The following is a 26,073-nucleotide window of genomic DNA, read 5'->3' as shown; positions in this document are numbered from 1 at the left end:
GTCAATACACACAGTAAAACCTGCTAGCAAACATATCAGATACGTCGTCAATACACACAGTAAAACCTGCTAGCAAACATATCAGATACCTCGTCAATACACACAGTAAAACCTGCTAGCAAAGATCAGATACCTCGTCAATACACACAGTAAAACCTGCTAGCAAACATATCAGATACGTCGTCAATACACACAGTAAAACCTGCTAGCAAACATATCAGATACCTCGTCAATACACACAGTAAAACCTGCTAGCAAACATATCAGATACGTCGTCAATACACACAGTAAAACCTGCTAGCAAACATATCAGATACCTCGTCAATACACACAGTAAAACCTGCTAGCAAACATATCAGATACGTCGTCAATACACACGTAAAACCTGTTGGAAAACATATCAGATACGTCGTCAATACACACAATAAAACATGTTAGAAAACATATCAGATACCTCGTCAATACACACAGTAAAACCTGCTAGCAAACATATCAGATACGTCGTCAATACACACGTAAAACATGTTAGAAAACATATCAGATACGTCGTCAATACACACGTAAAACCTGTTGGAAAACATATCAGATACGTCGTCAATACACACAATAAAACATGTTAGAAAACATATCAGATACCTCGTCAATACACACAGTAAAACCTGCTAGCAAACATATCAGATACCTCGTCAATACACACAGTAAAACCTGCTAGCAAACATATCAGATACGTCGTCAATACACACAGTAAAACCTGCTAGCAAACATATCAGATACCTCGTCAATACACACAGTAAAACCTGCTAGAAAACATATCAGATACCTCGTCAATACACACAGTAAAACCTGCTAGCAAACATATCAGATACCTCGTCAATACACACAGTAAAACCTGCTAGCAAACATATCAGATACGTCGTCAATACACACAGTAAAACCTGTTAGAAAACATATCAGATACGTCGTCAATACACACAATAAAACATGTTAGAAAACATATCAGATACCTCGTCAATACACACAGTAAAACCTGCTAGTTAGAAAACATATCAGATACGTCGTCAATACACACGTAAAACATGTTAGAAAACATATCAGATACGTCGTCAATACACACGTAAAACCTGTTAGAAAACATATCAGATACGTCGTCAATACACACAGTAAAACATGTTAGAAAACATATCAGATACCTCGTCAATACACACAGTAAAACCTGCTAGCAAACATATCAAACGTCGTCAATACACACAGACATGCTAGCAAACATATCGTCAATACACACAGTAAACACCTGTTAGAAAACATATCAGATACGTCGTCAATACACACAGTAAAACATGTTATAAAACATATCAGATACGTCGTCAATACACACATTAAAACCTGTTCGTCAATACACAGTAAAACCTGTTAGAAAACACATAGTAAAACTGCTAGCAAACATATCAGATACCTCGTCAATACCACAAACATTTAGCAAACATATCAGATACGTCGTCAATACACAGTAAAACAGTAAAACCTGCTAGCAAACATATCAGATACGTCGTCAATACACACAGTAAAACCTGTTAGAAAACATATCAGATACCTCGTCAATACACACAGTAAAACCTGCTAGCAAACATATCAGATACCTCGTCAATACACACAGTAAAACCTGTTAGCAAACATATCAGATACGTCGTCAATACACACAGTAAAACCTGCTAGCAAACATATCAAACATATCAGATACGTCGTCAATACACACAGTAAAACCTGCTAGCAAACATATCAGATACGTCGTCAATATCAGATACGTCGTCAATACACAGTAAAACATGTTAGAAAACATATCAGATACCTCGTCAATACACACAGTAAAACCTGTTAGCAAACATATCAGATACGTCGTCAATACACACGTAAAACATGTTAGAAAACATATCAGATACGTCGTCAATACACAGTAAAACCTGTTAGAAAACATATCAGATACGTCGTCAATACACACAGTAAAACCTGTTAGAAAACATATCAGATACCTCGTCAATACACACAGTAAAACCTGCTAGCAAACATATCAGATACCTCGTCAATACACACAGTAAAACCTGTTAGAAAACATATCAGATACGTCGTCAATACACACAGTAAAACCTGTTAGAAAACATATCAGATACCTCGTCAATACACATAGTAAACCTGCTACAAACATTTCAGATACGTCGTCAATACAACATATCAGATACGTCGTCAATACACAGTAAAACCTGTTGGAAAACATATCAGATACGTCGTCAATACACACAGTAAAACCTGTTAGCAAACATATCAGATACGTCGTCAATACACACAGTAAAACCTGCTAGCAAAACATATTAGATACCTCGTCAATACACACAGTAAAACCTGTTAGAAAACATATCAGATACGTCGTCAATACACACAGTAAAACCTGCTAGCAAACATATCAGATACGTCGTCAATACACACAGTAAAACCTGCTAGCAAACATATCAGATACGTCGTCAATACACACAGTAAAACCTGTTAGAAAACATATCAGATACGTCGTCAATACACACAGTAAAACCTGCTAGAAAACATATCAGATACGTCGTCAATACACACAGTAAAACCTGTTAGAAAACATATCAGATACGTCGTCAATACACACAGTAAAACCTGTTAGAAAACATATCAGATACCTCGTCAATACACAAAACAATAAAACATGTTAGCAAACATATCAGATACCTCGTCAATACACACAGTACCTGTCAAAATATCAGATACGTCGTCAATACACACGTAAAACCTGTTGGAAAACATATCAGATACGTCGTCAATACACACAGTAAAACCTCGTCAACCTCGTCAATACACACAGTAAAACCTGCTAGCAAACATATCAGATACCTCGTCAATACACACAGTAAAACCTGCTAGCAAACATATCAGATACGTCGTCAATACACACAGTAAAACCTGCTAGCAAACATATCAGATACGTCGTCAATACACACAGTAAAACCTGCTAGCAAACATATCAGATACCTCGTCAATACACACAGTAAAACCTGCTAGCAAAGATCAGATACCTCGTCAATACACACAGTAAAACCTGCTAGCAAACATATCAGATACGTCGTCAATACACACAGTAAAAACTAGTTCAGATAGTCAATACACACAGTAAAAAGCAAACATATCAGATACGTCGTCAATACACACAGTAAAACCTGCTAGCAAACATATCAGATACCTCGTCAATACACACAGTAAAACCTGCTAGAAAACATATCAGATACGTCGTCAATACACACGTAAAACCTGTTGGAAAACATATCAGATACGTCGTCAATACACACAATACATGTTAGAAAACACACCTCGTCAATACACACAGTAAAACCTGCTAGCAAACATATCAGATACGTCGTCAATACACACGTAAAACATGTTAGAAAACATATCAGATACGTCGTCAATACACACGTAAAACCTGTTGGAAAACATATCAGATACGTCGTCAATACACACAATAAAACATGTTAGAAAACATATCAGATACCTCGTCAATACACACAGTAAAACCTGCTAGCAAACATCAGACACCTCGTCAATACCCACAGTAAAACATGTTAGAAACCATATCAGATACGTCGTCAATACACACAGTATGCTAGCAAACATATCAGATACCTCGTCAATACACTGTTAGAAAACATAGTAAAACCTGCTAGCAAACATTTCAGATACGTCGTCAATACACAGTAAAACCTGCTAGCAAACATATCAGATACGTCGTCAATACACACGTAAAACCTGTTGGAAAACATATCAGATACGTCGTCAATACACACAATAAAACATGTTAGAAAACATATCAGATACCTCGTCAATACACACAGTAAAACCTGCTAGCAAACATATCAGATACGTCGTCAATACACACGTAAAACATGTTAGAAAACATATCAGATACGTCGTCAATACACACGTAAAACCTGTTGGAAAACATATCAGATACGTCGTCAATACACACAATAAAACATGTTAGAAAACATATCAGATACCTCGTCAATACACACAGTAAAACCTGCTAGCAAACATCAGACACCTCGTCAATACCCACAGTAAAACATGTTAGAAACCATATCAGATACGTCGTCAATACACACAGTAAAACATGCTAGCAAACATATCAGATACCTCGTCAATACACACATTAAAACCTGTTAGAAAACATATCAGATACCTCGTCAATACACATAGTAAAACCTGCTAGCAAACATTTCAGATACGTCGTCAATACACAGTAAAACCTGTTAGAAAACATATCAGATACGTCGTCAATACACACAGTAAAACCTGTTAGAAAACATATCAGATACCTCGTCAATACACACAGTAAAACATGTTAGAAACCATATCAGATACGTCGTCAATACACACGTAAAACCTGTTAGAAAACATATCAGATACGTCGTCAATACACACAGTAAAACATGTTAGAAAACATATCAGATACTTCGTCAATACACACGTAAAACCTGTTAGAAAACATATGAGATACCTCGTCAGTACACACAGTAAAACATGTTTGAAAACATATCAGATACCTCGTCAATACACACGTAAAACCTGCTAGCAAACATATTAGATACCTCGCCAATACATAGTTAAACCTGTTAGAAAACATTTCAGATACGTCGTCAATACACACAGTAAAACCTGTTAGAAAACATATCAGATACGTCGTCAATACACACGTAAAACCTGTTAGAAGCCATATTAGATACCTCGTCAATACACACAGTAAAACATGTTAGAAAACATGTCAGATACCTCGTCAATACACACAGTAAGCATGCTAGCAAACATATTTAATACGTCGTCAGTACACTGTAAAACCTGTTAGGAAAACATATCAGATACCTCGTCAATACACACGTAAAATCTGTTAGAGAACATATTTAATACGTCGTCAATACACAGTAAAACCTGTTAGAGAACATATCAGATACCTCGTCAATACACAGTGAAACCTGTTAGAGAACATATTTAATACGTCGTCAATACACACAGTAAAGCCACAGTTGTGATAAACTCGTGTGTTGAAAGGTAACAATATTATGATTTATTACACACTAGTTTAAGATATTGCTCATGTCATAACAATCACTCAATATTTAACTAGTGTAATATTGGCGTGACGTAAGTGTGACGTAGATCACTTCCTGACTCAGTTCGTAGAAAAATAACCTGTAGCAGGTCTCGACATCTGCTTACTTCTGCGTTGCAGCTTATTTGCAGTTGGTTTGTAATAAATAAAATACTACACTAGCTTGCCTGTCATACCATTTTTATGAAACTTGTAAACAGTGTTGGTATCTGACTCGCTTTCGCTCGTCATATACCAAAACTGTTCACTCATTTCATAAAAATGGTATGACAGGCAAGCTCGTTTAGTATTCTATATATACTGTACCAGACTCGCCCCTAGTTTGCCTGTGTGTTGGTCTGTATGTCTGACTGACTGTTTGTTTGTTTGTTTTTTATTTTGCACAGTTTAAGTGTATACAAATCCAGAACCAACTATCTCAGAGTGTCGAGACCAGCAGTGTATTTAAGCATTAAATATTGAAACTGAAGTTTTAATTCACCAATTAAATAAATCACACATCCAAGCTGTTCATTATATGTATTATTAAAAAGTATGTATTACTCATTAACCCGCCGCGCTCCTACCACAGACACAGATGTGAATTTAGAACTACACTTGACACTTGACAATAACAACGTATATCATTAGTATTTATCACGTTGTTGACGGCCAGTATCACAGGTATTATATGACCTCCATGCACGTGTTAACAGGCACAAGGCAGGTAACACATAAAGGTCATTCCATGCACGTGTTAACAGGCACAAGACAAGTAACACATAAAGGTCATTCCATGCACGTGTTAACAGGCACAAGACAGGTAACACATAAAGGTCATTCCATGCACGTGTTAACAGGCACAAGACAAGTAACACATAAAGGTCATTCCATGCACGTGTTAACAGGCACAAGACAGGTAACACATAAAGGTCATTCCATGCACGTGTTAACAGGCACAAGACAGGTAACACATAAAGGTCATTCCATGCACGTGTTAACAGGCACAAGACAGGTAACACATAAAGGTCATTCCATGCACGTGTTAACAGGCACAAGACAGGTAACACATAAAGGTCATTCCATGCACGTGTTAACAGGCACAAGACAGGTAACACATAAAGGTCATTCCATGCACGTGTTAACAGGCACAAGACAGGTAACACATAAAGGTCATTCCATGCACGTGTTAACAGGCACAAGACAGGTAACACATAAAGGTCATTCCATGCACGTGTTAACAGGCACAAGGCAGGTAACACATAAAGGTCATTCCATGCACGTGTTAACAGGCACAAGACAGGTAACACATAAAGGTCATTCCATGCACGTGTTAACAGGCACAAGACAGGTAACACATAAAGGTCATTCCATGCACGTGTTAACAGGCACAAGACAGGTAACACATAAAGGTCATTCCATGCACGTGTTAACAGGCACAAGACAGGTAACACATAAAGGTCATTCCATGCACGTGTTAACAGGCACAAGACAGGTAACACATAAGGGTCATATTATGATTACAGTAATCAACAAACCAGACGAATTGTTCATAGTTTCTTATAACATGAGATGAACGTGAAAGCTTTGTTAAATTTATCGCGTACACTTACTCGTGTTATGCATGGTTACTGGACAATGTCTGTGTTTTGATGGACAGCAGATAGTCCCGAGTTCGACTTGCACCACGCCCATAACTTTACATGTCTTGATAAAGAAGTGTCGCTCATTGAGAGGTGGGGGTTCAAAAAATGTGCGGTTATACATATTTATTGCACACTTTTGTCAATGGGAAACAACCTAAGAGTGATACAGGTATTGTTAGCTTCTGGTTTTGGAGTCATATGAATGAAGATACAACCAACACCAACAGCGTGTGTGTGTGTGGTTGTGTGTGTGTGTGTGTGCGTGCGTACGTGTGTGTGTGTTTGTGTGTGTGTGTGTATGTGTGTATGTGTGCGTGTGTGTGTGTTTGTGTGTGTATGTGTATGTTTGTGTGTGTGCGTGTGTGTGTGTGTTTGTGTGTTTTTGTGTGTGTGCGTGTGTGTGTGTGCGTGTTTGTGTGTGTGTATGTTTGTGTGTGTGTGTATGTGTGTGTGTTTGTGTGTGTGCGTGTGTGTATGTGTATGTGTTTGTGTTTGTGTGTGTGTGTGTTTGTGTGTGTGTGCGTGTGTGTGTGTGTGTGTTTGCGCAGACACACACACACAGAGAGAGAGAGAGAGAGAGAGAGAGACAGAGAGACAGAGAGGGTCAGAAAGACAGACAGACAGACGCACACACACACACACACACATCCGTAACTATGTAATATGACCAAGTGTTTAGTGTTTTCCACTGTTATTTATTTCTCTTCACCTCGACAGCGAGTTTTCCGTGTGCCAGCTGCTCTCAGTTCGTCGTCTATCAGCCACGTCGTCGTCGTCGTCGTCGTCGTCATCGTCGTACGGTACGATGTGTGGAATCCGCCGTGACACGGAGTTGACGACCAGCTCTCTGAAACAGGCAATCAAACACGTACACAATACAAACAACCAATCAAACACGTACACAATACAAACAACCAATCAAACACGTACACAATACAAACAACCAATCAAACACGTACACAATACAAACAACCAATCAAACACGTACACAATACAAACAACCAATCAAACACGTGCACAATACAAACAACCAATCAAACACGTACACAATACAAACAACCAATCAAACACGTGCACAATACAAACAACCAATCAAACACGTACACAATACAAACAACCAATCAAACACGTACACAATACAAACAACCAATCAAACACGTACACAATACAAACAACCAATCAAACACGTGCACAATACAAACAACCAATCAAACACGTGCACAATACAAACAACCAATCAAACACGTACACAATACAAACAACCAATCAAACACGTACACAATACAAACAACCAATCAAACACGTACACAATACAAACAACCAATCAAACACGTGCACAATACAAACAACCAATCAAACACGTACACAATACAAACAACCAATCAAACACGTACACAATACAAACAACCAATCAAACACGTGCACAATACAAACAACCAATCAAACACGTGCACAATACAAACAACCAATCAAACACGTGCACAATACAAACAACCAATCAAACACGTACACAATACAAACAACCAATCAAACACGTACACAATACAAACAACCAATCAAACACGTACACAATACAAACAACCAATCAAACGGGCGTCGTAACAAGTACAGCCAATGAAATAATGACGAAACCATTGTATATTCCAAATTATATAATTAAGTGGGTTCTCTTTTTTCTATTTTTTTTTCTTTTTTTTTTAAATTAAATTTTCCCTTGCTGCTCAAATCTTCACACCAATTTGTTTAATGATTAATTTAACCTCTTTAGTTTCCGGATGTCCTCGTATAATCTGTTACCTACTGGTAATCACATTTATTGCAAAGTATCAGGAAGAGGATTGAGCGGCACCCAAAACCAATTGGCTGTGTACACTTGTCAGCATGTCAATTATATGAACGACCCCTTGATATAAATATATTTTTCCCGAACACTTTTATTTGCATGGCTAACGTCAATTGGCGCGTCTCATGTAGTGATCGATGAGAGAATCCCAGAAATAGAATATTGCCCGCTGCGTAATGGCTTTATGTAAACAGGTCTAACCAAAAATGACCAGACACCGGCATTACTTTATTATGGTCGTTCACGTGCTGTGGTATTTAGGTCAAATCTAACATAACGGTCATGATTTATATCACAGAATTGCACATCCTGTCAACAGCACATTTTACAATTTCCGTTGCAGGTCAACTAAGCTGTGATTCCAGTGCATAGCGGTCCCAGCGGAGTGGCGGGTGTCAGATGACTCATTTGCATATCGCTAACGATGTAGGTAGAAATGTAAACAAGCTTAAAGTAGTATACAATATCACTTGATCGCCGATTACAATTTGTATTGATTTAACATGTTTTTATTGTCATCTGCGTTTACTATGAGTGACGACTAACTTAGGACTTTCAAATTCTCGGAATATCTCAATAGTCGCGCGCTACTACTTTAAAACGTGTGTTTTCTAGGTCCAAAAGAGGTCACAACGACCAGTGATCTGATCGAGTGTAAGGTTGTAACGTGCACCACCACCACACCAGACGGTGTGTGTGTGTGTGTGTGTATGGCTCTTACGCTAATTGCTATCACATAGCGTTATTATCACATGCGGTTGTTTTGTTTATCTCAGGAAGGGTTCACGGTCATCGGTCAGTGGGTATCCGGTTTCATTTTAACTTGATCATCTTGTTTATATCCAAGTGTGGTTCAAGCACGCTGCCGTGTGCACTCAGTTATCTGGAGTGTCTGGTTGTTAGGCGGCGCTAATCTCACCTTGTGTGACGTACTTCCGGTAAGTGTTCAAAGATTCGTCGTGACGTCACTCTTGTAGAGACGATAGCAGCAATAACTGTAATGATAAACAGAGACAGTTGGACGATATCTCCATAACGACTCGAAAGGAAACTTTTCGAGGGTTGGGTGAAGTAGACGATGATATGTTTTAAGGTCAAATTTACTACCGTGACCATCCATGCACACACCTTGATTCGTAGCAGGTATTGCTGTTTCTTTATGAATTAATAACATTTTAGACAGCTTTATGTTTGTTCAAACGAATTGTTAGTTATTATCAAATCTCGAATGAAATACTTTCTATTTAACAAATTAAATAAATCTATGTCAGTCAGCAAAGTAACATGATGAGTTGCGTCTTATGACCCGACCCCTCGACTGAAGGATATTATGGGTCATTGTGTGAACTCTTATAACAAAATTAGTTTTAACTCTTATAACGAAAACAGAGTTTGATCTCTTATAACGAAATATGAGTTTGAACTCATATATCGAAAATATAGCTTGAACTCATTCACGAAATTGGAGTTTTAATTCTAATAACGATATGGGACTTTCAACTGTTATAACGAAATTGGATTTTCAACTCACAACGAAATGAAAATTTGAAATTAGTTTAAATTCTTTATAGAGAAATTAGAATTTTGAAAAACCTTCGGCAATATTCATCACATATTTCAATCTAATCAATTAAATATTATTCCTGACAGTTAGGAAATAGGCTCTATTTGTTCCCAATAGGCAATTTATCACCTGTAACATAATAGGGCACTTTGAAATGAAAATAATATGGCGAGCGCTAATTAGAGATCAAGTATGAGAATACTCACAGTAAATCAACAGAACGTCCATGATAGCGATTGATTAGACGGCGAGTCGGCGCAACATGTCGGTCTACCGGGAAGTGACGAAACGTGCTGTGACGTACGTGTTCAACACAACACCGCGAGGTGGGTGCGTCACTCGGTGCTCTGCGCGCCGGGGAGGAATGTAGAACGTGCACACGTCTGTTCTGCAGGTAGTAATGGCTGCTGTAGGCTAGTGTCTGTCAAAGTTTAATTGATTAGTCAAATCAGCGGGTAATAGAAATTATAAAAAGTTTATTCGTTCAAATGATTATTTCTGTGTAAATAAATTGAGGAAGTCGTGGTGCAAAATAATTATATAAAACAGAGACGTCGGAAATGAGGATCGGTGGACCAGGAGGGGGTCACTGCCCTCTCCCCCACCTCCACCCCCTAACTCTGCACCTGAGGTGGCCAAAACATAATCACCCTTCTCATATGATGGTACATTCTAACGCTTACGTAAAATGAGAAAGATTAACAAACAATTAAAAAATATATATACAAATAAAAAAAATATATAGAAATTTAAAAAATAATAATAATAAAAAGAAACAAAAACAACACCTGTCGAATCTTAAGAAAGGTGTGGAAGTTGGATATCAGTTCTCCTCTAGACCTAAATTGATCCTTCCACACACATCTATTAAAATACCAAAAAAAAGTAAAAACCCCAACAAGAATAAGCGGTCCCAGTCCTGGTTTTAAAGAGACCGTCGTGAGTCCGCTACCAGTATGAGATGTTTCCGACGACCACAACCTTTCTATAACGACTACAACCTTTCTATAACAACTACAACTACACTTTAAATTGAATAAACGTTCCTGTTTAGAACATCAGTGTCTCGATACCCATTCTTTTTCTGACACTCCAGTGTCGCTACACCATTCTCTTTCTGATCGTTCAGTGTCTCTATACCATTCTCTTTCTGATCGTCCAGTGTCTCTATACCATTCTCTTTCTGATCGCCCAGTGTCTCTATACCATTCTCTTTCTGATCGCCCAGTGTCTCTATACCATTCTCTTTCTGATCGTACGGTGTCTCTATACCATTCTCTTTCTGATCGTCCGGTGTCTCTATACCATTCTCTTTCAGGTCGTCCAGTGTCTCTATACCATTCTCTTTCTGATCGCCCAGTGTCTCTATACCATTCTCTTTCTTATCATTAAGTGTCTCTATACCATTCTTTTTCTGATCGTACAGTGTCTCTATACCATTCTCTTTCTGGTCGTTCAGTGTCTCTATACCATTCTCTTTCTTATCATTCAGTGTCTCTATACCATTCTCTTTCTGATCGTCCAGTGTCTCTATACTATTCTCTTTCTGATCGCCCAGTGTCTCTATACCATTCTCTTTCTGACCGCCCAGTGTCTCTATACCATTCTCTTTTTGATCGCCCAGTGTCTCTATACCATTCTCTTTCTTATCGTCCAGTGTCTTTATACCATTCTCTTTCTGATCGTCCAGTGTCTCTATACCATTCTCTTTCTGATCGCCCAGTGTCTCTATACCATTCTCTTTCTTATCATTCAGTGTCTCTATACCATTCTTTTTCTGATCGTACAGTGTCTCTATATCATTCTCTTTCTGGTCGTACAGTGTCTCTATACCATTCTCTTTCTGGTCGTTCAGTGTCTCTATACCATTCCCTTTCTGGTCGTCCAGTGTCTCTATACCATTCTCTTTCTGATCGTCCAGTGTCTCTATACAATTCTCTTTCTGATCGCCCAGTGTCTATACCATTCTCTTTCTGACCGCCCAGTGTCTCTATACCATTCTCTTTTTGATCGCCCAGTGTCTCTATACCATTCTCTTTCTTATCGTCCAGTGTCTTTATACCATTCTCTTTCTGATCGTCCAGTGTCTCTATACCATTCTCTTTCTGACCGCCCAGTGTCTCTATACCATTCTCTTTCTGATCATCCAGTGTCTCTATACCATTCTCTTTTTGATCGCCCAGTGTCTCTATACCATTCTCTTTCTTATCGTCCAGTGTCTCCATACCATTCTCTTTCTTATCGTCCAGTGTCTCCATACCATTCTCTTTCTTATCGTCCAGTGTCTCTATACCATTCTCTTTCTTATCGTCCAGTGTCTCCATACCATTCTCTTTCTTATCGTCCAGTGTCTTTATACCATTCTCTTTCTGATCATCCAGTGTCTCTATACCATTCTCTTTTTGATCGCCCAGTGTCTCTATACCATTCTCTTTCTTATCGTCCAGTGTCTCCATACCATTCTCTTTCTTATCGTCCAGTGTCTCCATACCATTCTCTTTCTTATCGTCCAGTGTCTCTATACCATTCTCTTTCTTATCGTCCAGTGTCTCCATACCATTCTCTTTCTTATCGTCCAGTGTCTCCATACCATTCTCTTTCTTATCGTCCAGTGTCTCCATACCATTCTCTTTCTGATGATCCAGTGTCTCCATACCATTCTCTTTCTGATCCATTCTCTTTCTTATCGTCCAGTGTCTCCATACCATTCTCTTTCTTATCGTCCAGTGTCTCCATACCATTCTCTTTCTTATCGTCCAGTGTCTCCATACCATTCTCTTTCTGATCGTCCAGTGTCTCCATACCATTCTCTTTCTGATCATCCAGTGTCTCTATACCATTCTCTTTCTTATCGTCCAGTGTCTCCATACCATTCTCTTTCTTATCGTCCAGTGTCTCCATACCATTCTCTTTCTTATCGTCCAGTGTCTCCATACCATTCTCTTTCTTATCGTCCAGTGTCTCCATACCATTCTCTTTCTTATCGTCCAGTGTCTCCATACCATTCTCTTTCTTATCGTCCAGTGTCTCCATACCATTCTCTTTCTTATCGTCCAGTGTCTCCATACCATTCTCTTTCTTATCGTCCAGTGTCTCCATACCATTCTCTTTCTTATCGTCCAGTGTCTCTATACCATTCTCTTTCTTATCGTCCAGTGTTTCTAGTAGCTTAACAGTCTTTTATTTCCTAATATGGGGTTTGTTTTTTTTTTGGTGTTTTTTTTCGGACGTACGAAATTAGAGGGAGAAAAATAAAAATCTAATTCGGACTGCTACAAACATTAGGAAAACCAGAACCGTTACTAACTACTCAGACACCGAGATTCTAAAGAAAATGTGTCAACGGGGTTGTCCCGAGTTTACCGTTGTCCTGAGTTTACCGTTGTCCCGAGTTTACCGTTGTCCCGAGTTTACAACTAGCATAGCATTTGACGACTAATATTACATATTAAAGATATTTTCTTACTTAGAATATCACTGCCTGTGTAAACAATGTGTTTGTGGTCGTCCTAATGTTAGAATATCAGTGCCTGTGTAAACAATGTGTTTGTGGTCGTCCTAATGTTAGAATATCAGTGCCTGTGTAAACAATGTGCTGCAAACATTAGCACACGGCCGCAGACACACCAGGGCCTAACACAAAGCACTCGTAACATTTACGTCAGACGTACGCCACACATTATGTATTGTGTACGTCTGACGTAAGTGTTACGAGTGCGTTATGTTATCTAGACACTGGTACTGTAAAACAGAAATGTATTTCATATGTAATTTTAGTCGCTAAAACAGCTCTGTTACTGGGAAATATCTTACATTGACTGCAAACTCGGGACAGTGCCTTTAAATATATAACAGTAGTCACAAAGCAAGCCATACTAACCAGGCACATGTTACAACAGCAGCGAACTCAGAAGTCTTTGAGATATAATAAACAATAAACAATAAACTTTGTGAAAACAGTTATTAATTTATACTTCTTGTTTGTCATAAAATGAAATGGTTGTGCTCTTATCTGACGTTTCTTTTTTAATCAGTGTAACAGCTTTGTTCACTGTCACGCAGTGCGTGTCGATATCTCTCTTTTTATAGATGTGTAGATGTGTGTGTGTGTGTGTGTGTGTGTGTGTGTGTGTGTGTGTGTGTCTGTGTGTGTGTTATGGTTGAAGACACGCATTTTTGCGCATTTACAAAAATTGTATGTTTTATATATTTTTGCTTTGTGTATTTGTTGTTGATATCTCACTGTTTAGGTTAGGGTTGACGCATTTTGTTTCGATGACTCACGCGTTTTGTCACGCATTCTCACGTGATTTGTGCCGATATCCAACATGTTGTTGCTATCTCAGGCACTGCATCGTATCTCACGTGATTTGTGCCGATATCCAACATGCTGTGTTGCTATCTCACATGATTTGTGCCGATATTCAACATGTTGTGTTGCTATCTCACGCACTGCATCGTATCTCACGTGATTTGTGCCGATATCCAACATGCTGTGTTGCTATCTCACATGATTTGTGCCGATATTCAACATGCTGTGTTGCTATCTCACGCACTGCATCGTATCTCACGTGATTTGTGCCGATATCCAACATGTTGTGTTGCTATCTCACATGATGTGTGCCGACATTCAACATGTGTTGATATCTCACGCACTGTGTCCTATCTCACGTGTTTCTACGACTTGGTGAAACATACGTAAACAAAATGTTATAAAGGTTTTATCCTGGTATACATCCTGGTATACAAACATCACCCCAACCCCATGTTAATATTTATATATATATATATGTGTGTGTGTGTGTGTGTGTGTGTGTATATATATATATATATATATATATATATATATATATATATATATATATATATATACATACAGTAAACTGTCTATATGTCAAAGTTGCTGGTGCCAGCCAGTTAGTTTGAGATATCGTTACATTTGAGATAACTAAACATCTAAATTCTCATGGAGCCGTAAATCTAACACAAAATTCCGATAGTAGATTTTCAAATTATAAATCACACCTTGGTCCATTGGTTGGGTCTTTGAAGTAGTGTTTGGTGGAAGAAAAATCAGTTTAATACAATGCAGACCTTTCACGTGGGGATGAGCGGGGCAGTTGTCAACAATGAGTGCTATTTTTTTCTTTCAATCAGTAAACATGGCCGACGTCATCCAGGCAGTTGTGTTATTTCGATACTCGCATGGCAAGGATTTCACATGTTTAAAACACCTTGACTTCCCAATTATCAGTAGCGGCAACTTATCGGTTCTGGTCTGGTTACTGCAAACGAGGGCTTTGCATATATATATATATATATATATATATATATATATATATATATATATATATATATATATATATAAACTGACGATCAAAAGAAAGTATACCAATTATTTTTATTATAAATAAACACAATACACGTTCATGGAAGGTTAGATAGGTTCCAGTATTGTTCGTTATAATGCAATCAATGACGACTAGTCGCACATTGCTGCGTTTGGGCGATGCCGCACGTGCAAAATGAGTTTATTTATCAAATTTATACTGCACGAGAAACCTTATACTCGTGCACATAAGGGTGTAAAAAAGGGTGCCATTGCTTAGAACATACCTCAGTCAACAGTAGAACACCAGAGAACATGGCAAGGCTAACTGCTGAAGAAAGAGAGAGAGCTATTGGTATGGTGCAGTTGGGTGCGAGTTATGCCCATGTGGCAAGAATCCTGAATTGCACAAAATTGACGATCACCAGTTTAATACAGCGTTACAGGGTGACTGGCAGGACTGCAGACAGACCATGAAGTGGAAGACCCCGCGTCACAACAGCCAACAAGGACCGCCATCTCCGCATCTTACACTTACGTAACAGAGTCCTCAATATGACGTCATCTGCAGCGACTGGACTTGGACATGTTATCAGTCGTCACACTGTACGCCATCGACTACCACGGCATGGTATCAGGGCCTATCGACCATTCAGAGGGATGACATTGACGAGGCAAAATCGACTTCGACGTTTACGTTGGGCACGTCAGTTTCAACGTTGGCAACATTGGTACTGGCAACGTGTACTCTTTTCTGATGAGAGCAGGTTCCAGTTATTCAGAGCTGATGGCAGGACTCGGATATACCGATGTGCAGGAGAGAGAACAGCTCCGTGCTGTGTTCAGGAGACTGAACCGTTTGGTGGTGGATCTGTGATGGTTTGGGGCGGTATCTGTGGCCAACAGCGGACAGACCTTATTGTCATTGACGGAAATCTGTCCGACATCGGGTCCATACTTGTATACTTGCACATGGTGAACATACACGCTTATGAAACATGTTCTTTGTGGTCAAATTTCTTCACCTTCGTTATGAGTGGTCCTTTATGAAATCGCACATTTCACCCCTAGTGCTGTTGTGAACTGTGATATTATCATTTTATGGGTTTTATTGAGTATACTCGTGTTTATTTATCGCCAAATTATTATACTTTCAAAATATAACATTTGCATCAACTTGTGTTTTGTGTTGTTTTTAATACTTTGAAAACATAATTGGTATACCTTCTTTTGATCGTCAGTTTATATATATATATATATATATATATATATATATATATATATATATATATCACCCAACCCCATGTTACTACATATATAGGAGATCATATCACCCCAACCTCATGATATTACATATATAGGAGATCATATAACCCAAACCCATGTTACTACATATATAGGAGATCATATCACCCCAAACCCATGTTACTACATATATAGGAGATCATATCACCCCAAACCCATGTTACTACATATATAGGAGATCATATCACCCCAACCCCATGTTACTAAATATATAGGAGATCATATCACCCAACCCCATGCTACTACATATATAGGAGATCATATCACCCAACCCCATGTTACTACATATATAGGAGATCATATCACCCAACCCCATGTTACTACATATATAGGATATCATATCACCCCGACCGCATGTCACTACTTATATAGGAGATCATATCACCCCAAACCCATGTTACTACATATATAGGAGATCATATCACCCCAATCCCATGCTATTGCATATATAGGAGATCATATCACACCGACCCCATGTTACTACATATATAAGAGATCATATCACCCCAAACCCCATGCTACTACATATATAGGAGATCATATCACCTAACCCCATGCTATTACATATATAGAAGATCATATCACACCGACCCCATGTTACTACATATATAGGAGATCATATCACCCCAACCCCATGTTACTACATATAATGGAGATCATGTCACCCCAAACCCCATGCTACTACATATATAGGAGATCATATCACCCCAACCCCATTTTACTATATATATAGGAGATCATATCAACCCAACCTCATGATATTACATATATAGGAGATCATATCACACCGACCCCATGTTACTACATATATAGGAGATCATATCACCCCAAACCCCATGCTACTACATATATAGGAGATCATATCACCTAACCCCATGCTACTACATATATAGGAGATCATATCACCTAACCCCATGTTACTACATATATAGGAGATCATATCACACCGACCCCATGTTACTACATATATAGGAGATCATATCACCCCAACCCCATGTTACTATATATAATGGAGATCATGTCACCCCAAACCCCATGCTACTACATATATAGGAGATCATATAACCCAAACCGATGTTACTACATATATAGGAGATCATATCACCCAACCCCATGCTACTACATATATAGGAGATCATATCACCCAACCCCATGTTACTACATATATAGGAGATCATATCACCCAACCCCATGTTACTACATATATAGGAGATCATATCACCCCAACCCCATGCTACTACATATATAGGAGATCATATCACCTAACCCCATGCTATTACATATATAGAAGATCATATCACACCGACCCCATGTTACTACATATATAGGAGATCATATCACCCCAACCCCATGTTACTACATATAATGGAGATCATGTCACCCCAAACCCCATGCTACTACATATATAGGAGATCATATCACCCCAACCCCATTTTACTATATATATAGGAGATCATATCAACCCAACCTCATGATATTACATATATAGGAGATCATATCACACCGACCCCATGTTACTACATATATAGGAGATCATATCACCCCAAACCCCATGCTACTACATATATAGGAGATCATATCACCTAACCCCATGTTACTACATATATAGGAGATCATATCACCCAACCCCATGCTACTACATATATAGGAGATCATATCACACCGACCCCATGTTACTACATATATAGGATATCATATCACCCCGACCCCATGTCACTACATATATAGGAGATCATATCACCCCAACCCCATGTTACTACATATATAGGAGATCATATCACCCAACCCCATGCTACTACATATATAGGAGATCATATCACACCGATCCCATGTTACTACATATATAGGAGATCATATCACCTAACCCCATGTTACTACATATATAGGAGATCATATCACCTAACCCAATGCTACTACATATATAGGAGATCATATCACCTAACCCCATGTTACTACATATATAGGAGATCATATCACACCGACCCCATGTTACTACATATATAGGAGATCATATCACCCCAACCCCATGTTACTATATATAATGGAGATCATGTCACCCCAAACCCCATGCTACTACATATATAGGAGATCATATCACCCCAACACCATGTTACTATATATATAGGAGATCATATCACCCCAACCTCATGATATTACATATATAGGAGATCATATCACCCAACCCCATGTTACTACATATATAGGAGATCATGTCACCCAACCCCATGTTACTACACATATAGGAGATCATATCACCCCAAACCCATGTTACTACATATATATGAGATCATATCACCCCAAACCCATGTTACTACATATATAGGAGATCATATCACCCCAACCCCATGTTACTAAATATATAGGAGATCATATCACCCCAAACCCATGTTACTACATATATAGGAGATCATATCACCCCAACCCCATGTTACTAAATATATAGGAGATCATATCACTCCGATCCCATGCTATTATATATATATATATATAGGAGATGATATCACCCAACCTCATGTTACTACATATATAGGTTTCCATATCACCCAACCCTGTGTTACTACATATATAGGAGATCATATCACCCAACCCCATGTTACTATATATATATATATATAGGAGATCATATCACCCAACCCTATGTTACTACATATATAGGAGATCCTATCACCCCAACCCCATGCTATTACATATATAGGAGATCATATCACCCAACCCCATGTTACTACATATATAGGATATCATATCACCCAACCCCATGTTACTATATATATGGGAGATCATATCACCCAACCCCATGTTACTACATATATAGGAGATCATATCACCCAACCCCATGTTACTACATATATAGGATATCATATCACCCAACCCCATGTCACTACATATATAGGAGATCATATCACACCGACCCCATGTTACTACATATATAGGAGATCATATCACCCCGACCCCATGTTTTTACATATATAGGAGATCATATCACCCCGACCCCATGCTACTACATATATAGGAGATCATATCACCCCAACCCCATGTTACTACATATATAGGAGATCATATCACCCAACCCCATATTACTACATATATAGGAGATCATATCACCCCGACCCCATGCTATTATATATATATAATATCATATATATATATATATATATATATATATATATATATATATATATATATATATATATATATATATAGAGATCATATCACCCCAAACCCCATGCTGTTACATATATAGGATATCATATCACCCCAACCCCATGTTACTACATATATAGGAGATCATATCACCCCAACCCCATATTACTACATATATAGGAGATCATATCACCCAACCCCATGCTATTACATATATAGGAGATCATATCACTCCGACCCCATGTTATTACATATATAGGAGATCATATCACCCCAACCCCATGATACTACATATATAGGAGATCATATCACCCCAACCCCATATTACTACATATATAGGAGATCGTATCATCCAACCCCATCAATCTGATTAAAATTAGCTCTACTGGTCTACCAGTAGATCTAACAGCATTGCGTGGACTCCCATGTCCAGGTGACATTTCATCTATAAATAACAATTTAAATATCGACCAATTACACTTCGCCTTTTATAGCGTTATTCGGGAGCATACAAATTCTAAAAATACTCGGAAGACTATTTATGCAATAGGCGAACTTGTTGGTCTGTTTTAACATTAAAAAAACAGGGGGAAAAGTGCAGTAATAAACTCTGGACTGTATACTAGTATAAACAGATTTTATGGCTGTACCATCACGGGTTTTTTTTCGTCTTGAAACTAATTTTATATTGAAATTAGTTTCCGGCATACTTCGTAATTCACCCGAATAATTTCGTATACCCTCGGCATAATCCCGAATGTTTTCAAATTCTTGTTTTAGCGAGATTCCTTGCCTCCACGTCATTTCTCCGTCTGACTATGCTGACTCGTTTTTTTCGTGACTCGCATGACGGCCATTCTGCAGAACGCCACGGTTGTTCGCGTTTAGTCTCTACATGTTTGAGCCTGTCCTAGCAGCACTGGAAGATTGAGCGCCCCACTCGAAGAAGAAATAGGAAGCGGGGTCGGCCCCTACTGCTCTTTTCTATACTTTACTTTGTTTTATTGTGATACCATCTCGTATCCACCGGAGTCGTGCCCGTCCGCACCACTATACCAACTCATGACGACTGGTATACCCTAGTCTGATTCTATCTCTCGTTCCGACGGATCCGGCTTCTCAAGATCTGTATTTCAGCACAGCACTACACCTTCAACGTCTACTGACTGTCAATCTAGGGGTTTTCTTGACGGGATGCAACCCATCTCGTCCCTACAAGCTGTGAACCCTAACGACCTTAACTAGGCCACTCACGTGGACGTATAGATCGGACGTTAAACTTTTAGACCTTCGTTCAAAAGTTTATGTCGAAATTACTTTCTTTTTTTAATATTATTAAATAGTCCGATCCCCTCTTCTTTCTCTTATTTATTTTTGGACTGTCCTAAAATGCTCCAAATTATATAAATATTCGATCGAGCAGTCAATACTTTTTATTTTTGGCTTGTAACTTTTTTTTAAATTAAAAAAAACAAAATTCTATTAACTTTTTTTACTGATTACTATTTTCAAAATTCTGCCCATTTTCAACTCTATCCCCCCCCCCCCCCCTCCATCCCGAGCCAGGCCACCGATCTTATCTAATTTCTTTTTGACCACTCGATCTAATACAGCGACCAAATTTAATGAGTAGAATTTTCTTTATTAATTATATTAATTAGAGATGCGCATTAAAATTTTAAAGGCCCACTATTTAATTTTTGGATGTACATTTCTAAATTGTCCGCTTAATTTTTTTTCTGTCCCGCGACAGGTCCCTGGCTATCAAGAGACAGGCCCAGGGACGGACATGCTCGAAACTCTAGTGGAATATAAGCATGTAAAAATTATTCGCACTCTCACTCAAATCACTGGCATGATTTTGCAAGTAAGGTTTTGATTGGTCGAATGAAAGGTCAACTGGACATGAGCTCCAACGGGGTGCTGTTAGATCAACAGGTAATAGTAATTAACCAGTGGAGCTAATTTTAATTAGATTGCCAACCCCATGCTACTACATATATAGGAGATCGTATCACCCCAACCCCATGTTACTATATATACAAGAGATCATATCACCCTAACCCATGTTGCTATATATAGATATAGATATAGATATAGATATAGATATATAGATATGGATATATATATATATATATATATATATATATATATATATATATATATATATATATATATATATATATATATCGGAGACCATATCACCCCAACCACATGTTGTAGTATGTATAAGAGATCATATCACCCAAACCCACGTTACTATATATATACAGGAGATCATATCACCCCAACCCCATGTTATTGTATATATATGAGATCGCAGTAAGGCGAAGAACAATCACAACTTGTAATCAATCACAGGCTGTAAAACTGTCAGTACGATCAGTTTAAAGACTAATTCATTACATAAACAGCCAGGGATCGACACCGTGTTAAGTGATTTCTCACATTCCTCCAGGCCATACAAAATATGTCAGCTGTCATCGTACGATACACCGACACAAATATTGTTGTTGTTTTGTCCGTGTTTTTAATACAATTTTAACTAATGAGTTGTTTCTAATTTTGAGTAAATACGTTGTGTGTCAAATACACAAGTAAATGTTCTAAATTATTATTAGTAGTATTATTATTATTAGTATTATTATTATTATTATTATTATTATTATTATTATTCTGGAGACCAAACATTTATATTTATTTAACCACCACACAATAATACAGTTTAATTTCAACATACATAAATAAAATTAAAATAAAACAAAAATAAATGATAAAATAATAAATAATAAAATATAAGATAAAATAAATAAATAAATAAATATGAATAATACGCAAAAAAACAACAACAACCAAAAATAATAACAACAAACAAACAAACAAATTGGTCCAATCTTCAGTTTGGTAGTATAAATATTATTATTGACAAAATATTTCCAAACCCTCCAAAAAAGGCCCCTTTCTAATTTTACGAATCGTCGTATTTGAACGAGAAATGCCGGAACATGACGATGAGTGTTTAGTAGCTACTGTTAGAAGAGGTCAAATTCGCCGGTCCCAGTTTTGAGAGAAGAACAAGGCTGTCGGTTGTTTATTCTGTGTAATTATGGAGGTCAGTATGGAAGACACAGATGTCTGCTTTATTTATTGTGGTATTTAGTAAAAATAATGTCAGAAAAAATAACACACGATTGTTTCCGTGAATGGAAAACGATTCCCGCTTATCATCGGAACATTTTCAACGGGTTAGTCTCAGAGATTAGCTTCCGGGTAAGGGTTGCACTGTACCAAATCGGACAGCTGCTTGACGGAATAAAATCAGCTGCAACTCTGATTGGTAGTAATATGTGACTGATTATTTATGCAAATTATCTCTTCACAATAAATTAATGCATAGGTGTTCTGCAGGAATCATTTAGTGACTAGAAAAGGGGAGGGGGGGGGGGAGGGGGTGATAACCCAGTTTGTGAAGGAAAATGAATGAGTGTTTGTCTTACTCTATAGAAATAAATATTAAAATCTGGCTTGTGACCCTCGCCACTAGAGATTGTGTTAAATGTGCCCAAATAAAGCAATAATGTACAACGGATATACGATCAATGTCAAAATTCCTCCCCCCCCAAAAAAAAAAAAAAAAAAAAAAAAGAAAGAAGGAAAACACCAAACAACCCCACAACAATACCCAAACAAACAAAAAACCCCACAACAATACCCAAACAAACAAACAAAAAAAAAAAAAAAACCCACAACAATACCCAAACAAACAACAAAAACGAAACAAAAAACCCCACAACAATACCCAAACAAACAAACAAACAACAAAAACGAAACAAAAAACCCCTAAACAAATAAACAAATGAATGACTGACTGAATGAATGAATGTTTAACGACACCCCAGCACGAAAAATACATCGGGTCTTGGGTGTCAAACTATGGTGAAGCAATCAAACAAAAACAAACGGAACAAACAAAACAAAAATGCATAAGAAACAACGAATAGACAAATACTTGATCCCTTGTATGTATCAATTAAAAGATAAATATCGGACGAGAAACAAGGACACGGAGGTGATCTAGTAGAGAAGCAATGACAAGGAGGTGATTTAGTAGAGAAGCAATGACAAGGAGGTGATCTAGTAGAGAAGCAATGACAAGGAGGTGATCTAGTAGAGAAGCAATGACAAGGAGGTGATCTAGGCGCACTGTTGTACTGTAGAGAAACAGTGACAAGGGGGTGATCTGGGCGCACTGTTGTACTGTAGAGAAACAGTGACAAGGGGGTGATCTGGGCGCACTGTTGTACTGTAGAGAAACAATGACAAGGGGGTGATCTGGGCGCACTGTTGCACTGCAGAGAAACAATGACAAGGGGGTGATCTGGGCGCACTGTTGCACTGTAGAGAAACAATGACAAGGGGGTGATCTGGGCGCACTGTTGCACTGTAGAGAAACAATGACAAGGAGGTGATCTAGTAGAGAAACAATGACAAGGAGGTGATCTAGGCGCACTGTTGCACTGTAGAGAAACAATGACAAGGGGGGTGATCTAGGCGCACTGTTGTACTGTAGAGAAACAATGACAAGTAGGTGATCTAGGCACACTGTTGTACTGTAGAGAAACAATGCCAAGTGGGTGATCTAGGCACACTGCTGTACTGTAGGCCTACTCTGACATTCCAAATGTACCTTAAACAAATTGATTTTGCAAATTTATGATATATAGTATTATTCAAAGTGTCCGAAGTTAGTGTAGTTGGTAACTTGTTTTTTAAAACGTAAGGGTTCACCGTGTAACCAACTGGCGGTTCGCGTGAATATAAATTTGCGTAACCGACACGCGAACAGAACAGCGGTTTACATGAACTATTGTGCATGTTAATGACCCAGCATACACTAAATTAAATACTAGAACAACAACAATATGAATAAGCACAGACGAGAGCCTTGTAAATCAAGCCGCTCTTTATCCAGTGGTCTAGTAGTAAAGCGCTCGCGCGCAGAGCACCGAGTGACGCACCCACCTCGCGGTGTTGTGTTGAACACGTACGTCACAGCACGTTTCGTCACTTTCCCAGCTCGCCGTCTAATCGATAGCTATCACGGACGCTTTGTTGATTTTATCATATGTGAGTATTCTCATACTTGATCTCTAAGTAGTATACCACGACTGTACACTAATGGACGTGGTATGTACTGTTTTGTCTGTGGATTAGAATGCGTTCAGGTGTTGGTAAGCAGATATTGATTTTCTGTATTTCACTCAATTCGTTGTACACTTTATTCAGTGTGCTTAATGCCAACTAACACTGTGTTTTTAAATATAAATCTTGTTTTCAGAAAGTGACACCTCGATTTGACATCTACGTCAAGTGTGCCAGTGATGGGAAGTCTGTTGGCGACTGTCCTTTCTCCCAGCGAGTTTGTATGGTGGCCATCTTGAAAATCCCCACAGATCTATTTTGTATCATTCCTGTGGATATATCTAATAAACCCGAGGCATTTCTCAAACTGAACCCGGATGGAACTGTCCCCGTGCTCGTGGACCGCTCGGACAAGCAGATGATATCAGACTCGGGCAAGATCGTCCAGTACATCGATTCTCTCTTTCTAGACCCGGATGTGAGAGTAGGCTACACCGGGCCTGCGCGTGACGCCACTGACGCAGTGTTCGGAAAGCTGGCCGCCTGGTTAAAGGACTCTCGTCTTGATCAGACAGAAAAGCTGCGGTCGGCTTTAACAGCGGAGTTAAGTAAATGTAATGACTACTTATCTAGCGTCAGTGACGGGTTTCTGCTCGGTGACAGTCTGTGTGATCTCGACTGTTCCGTGCTCCCCAAACTGAGACACGTCCAAGTGGCTGGCAACTACTTCAGAAACTTCGACATACCCGAACACCACTCGGCACTGCTCGGGTATATTCGGCGTGGTGAAGCGACGGACGTGTTTAAACAGACGTGCCCCGAAGACCGCGAAATCATACACGGGTGGGCACAACACGGAGTTACCGTTCTTAACAAGTGAACTTCGTCATTGTCAAATTCAGTATGCTGTTTATTGATAAATAAAGTTTACCACAGATTATTAAAACAAAA

General features: G+C 38.5%; 3 protein-coding genes across 5 annotated transcripts in view; 1 reads left to right on the top strand and 2 right to left on the bottom strand.

The window, feature by feature from the left end:
- Window positions 1–10,560, bottom strand: part of LOC121369399 — a 24,138-nt gene extending 13,578 nt beyond the window's left edge. The window contains exons 1-3 of one of the 2 annotated variants that reach the window (XM_041494480.1): window positions 10,412–10,560; window positions 9,561–9,636; window positions 7,508–7,645 (exon numbers count right to left, since the gene is read on the bottom strand). In XM_041494480.1, coding sequence (XP_041350414.1) covers window positions 7,508–7,645; window positions 9,561–9,636; window positions 10,412–10,433 — 236 coding nt within the window. In that variant the 5' untranslated portion in view covers window positions 10,434–10,560. Of the gene's footprint in view, window positions 1–7,507; window positions 7,646–9,560; window positions 9,779–10,411 lie in introns of those variants that run through there. The other variant, XM_041494479.1, reaches the window with a different exon arrangement.
- Window positions 9,646–26,073, top strand: LOC121369400 (chloride intracellular channel protein 2-like). Of its 2 annotated transcripts, none has more exons than XM_041494482.1 (2): window positions 9,646–9,784; window positions 25,319–26,073. In XM_041494482.1, the coding sequence occupies exon 2, from the start codon at window positions 25,406–25,408 to the stop codon at window positions 26,000–26,002; it is 597 nt and encodes a 198-aa protein (XP_041350416.1). In that variant the 5' UTR covers window positions 9,646–9,784; window positions 25,319–25,405; the 3' UTR covers window positions 26,003–26,073. The 2 variants fall into 2 exon arrangements, with proteins under 2 accessions (XP_041350416.1, XP_041350415.1); XM_041494481.1 differs by lacking the exon at window positions 9,646–9,784 and adding an exon at window positions 22,979–23,092.
- On the bottom strand, window positions 11,233–12,793 carry LOC121368958 (midasin-like). The gene is made up of 2 exons (XM_041493728.1): window positions 12,169–12,793; window positions 11,233–12,131 (listed from the first exon to the last, which is right to left on the bottom strand). Exons 1-2 carry the CDS (start codon window positions 12,791–12,793, stop codon window positions 11,233–11,235), a joined length of 1,524 nt encoding a protein of 507 aa, XP_041349662.1.

This window comes from Gigantopelta aegis, chromosome 3, assembly GCF_016097555.1.
Source record: "Gigantopelta aegis isolate Gae_Host chromosome 3, Gae_host_genome, whole genome shotgun sequence".
Taxonomy (NCBI): Eukaryota; Metazoa; Mollusca; class Gastropoda; order Neomphalida; family Peltospiridae; genus Gigantopelta; species Gigantopelta aegis.
This window is presented reverse-complemented; position numbering and strand designations above follow the sequence as displayed.

What these genes read in the sequence shown, in the direction of transcription:
- LOC121368958 (XM_041493728.1), bottom strand. Translation starts at nt 12,793, where the DNA reads ATGGAGACACTGGACGATAAGAAAGAGAATGGTATGGAGACACTGGAC. An exon ending in GGGCGGTCAGAAAGAGAATG is followed by an intron (nt 12,132 to 12,168) that starts GTATAGACACTG and finishes AGAATTGTATAG; the next exon opens with AGACACTGGACGATCAGAAA.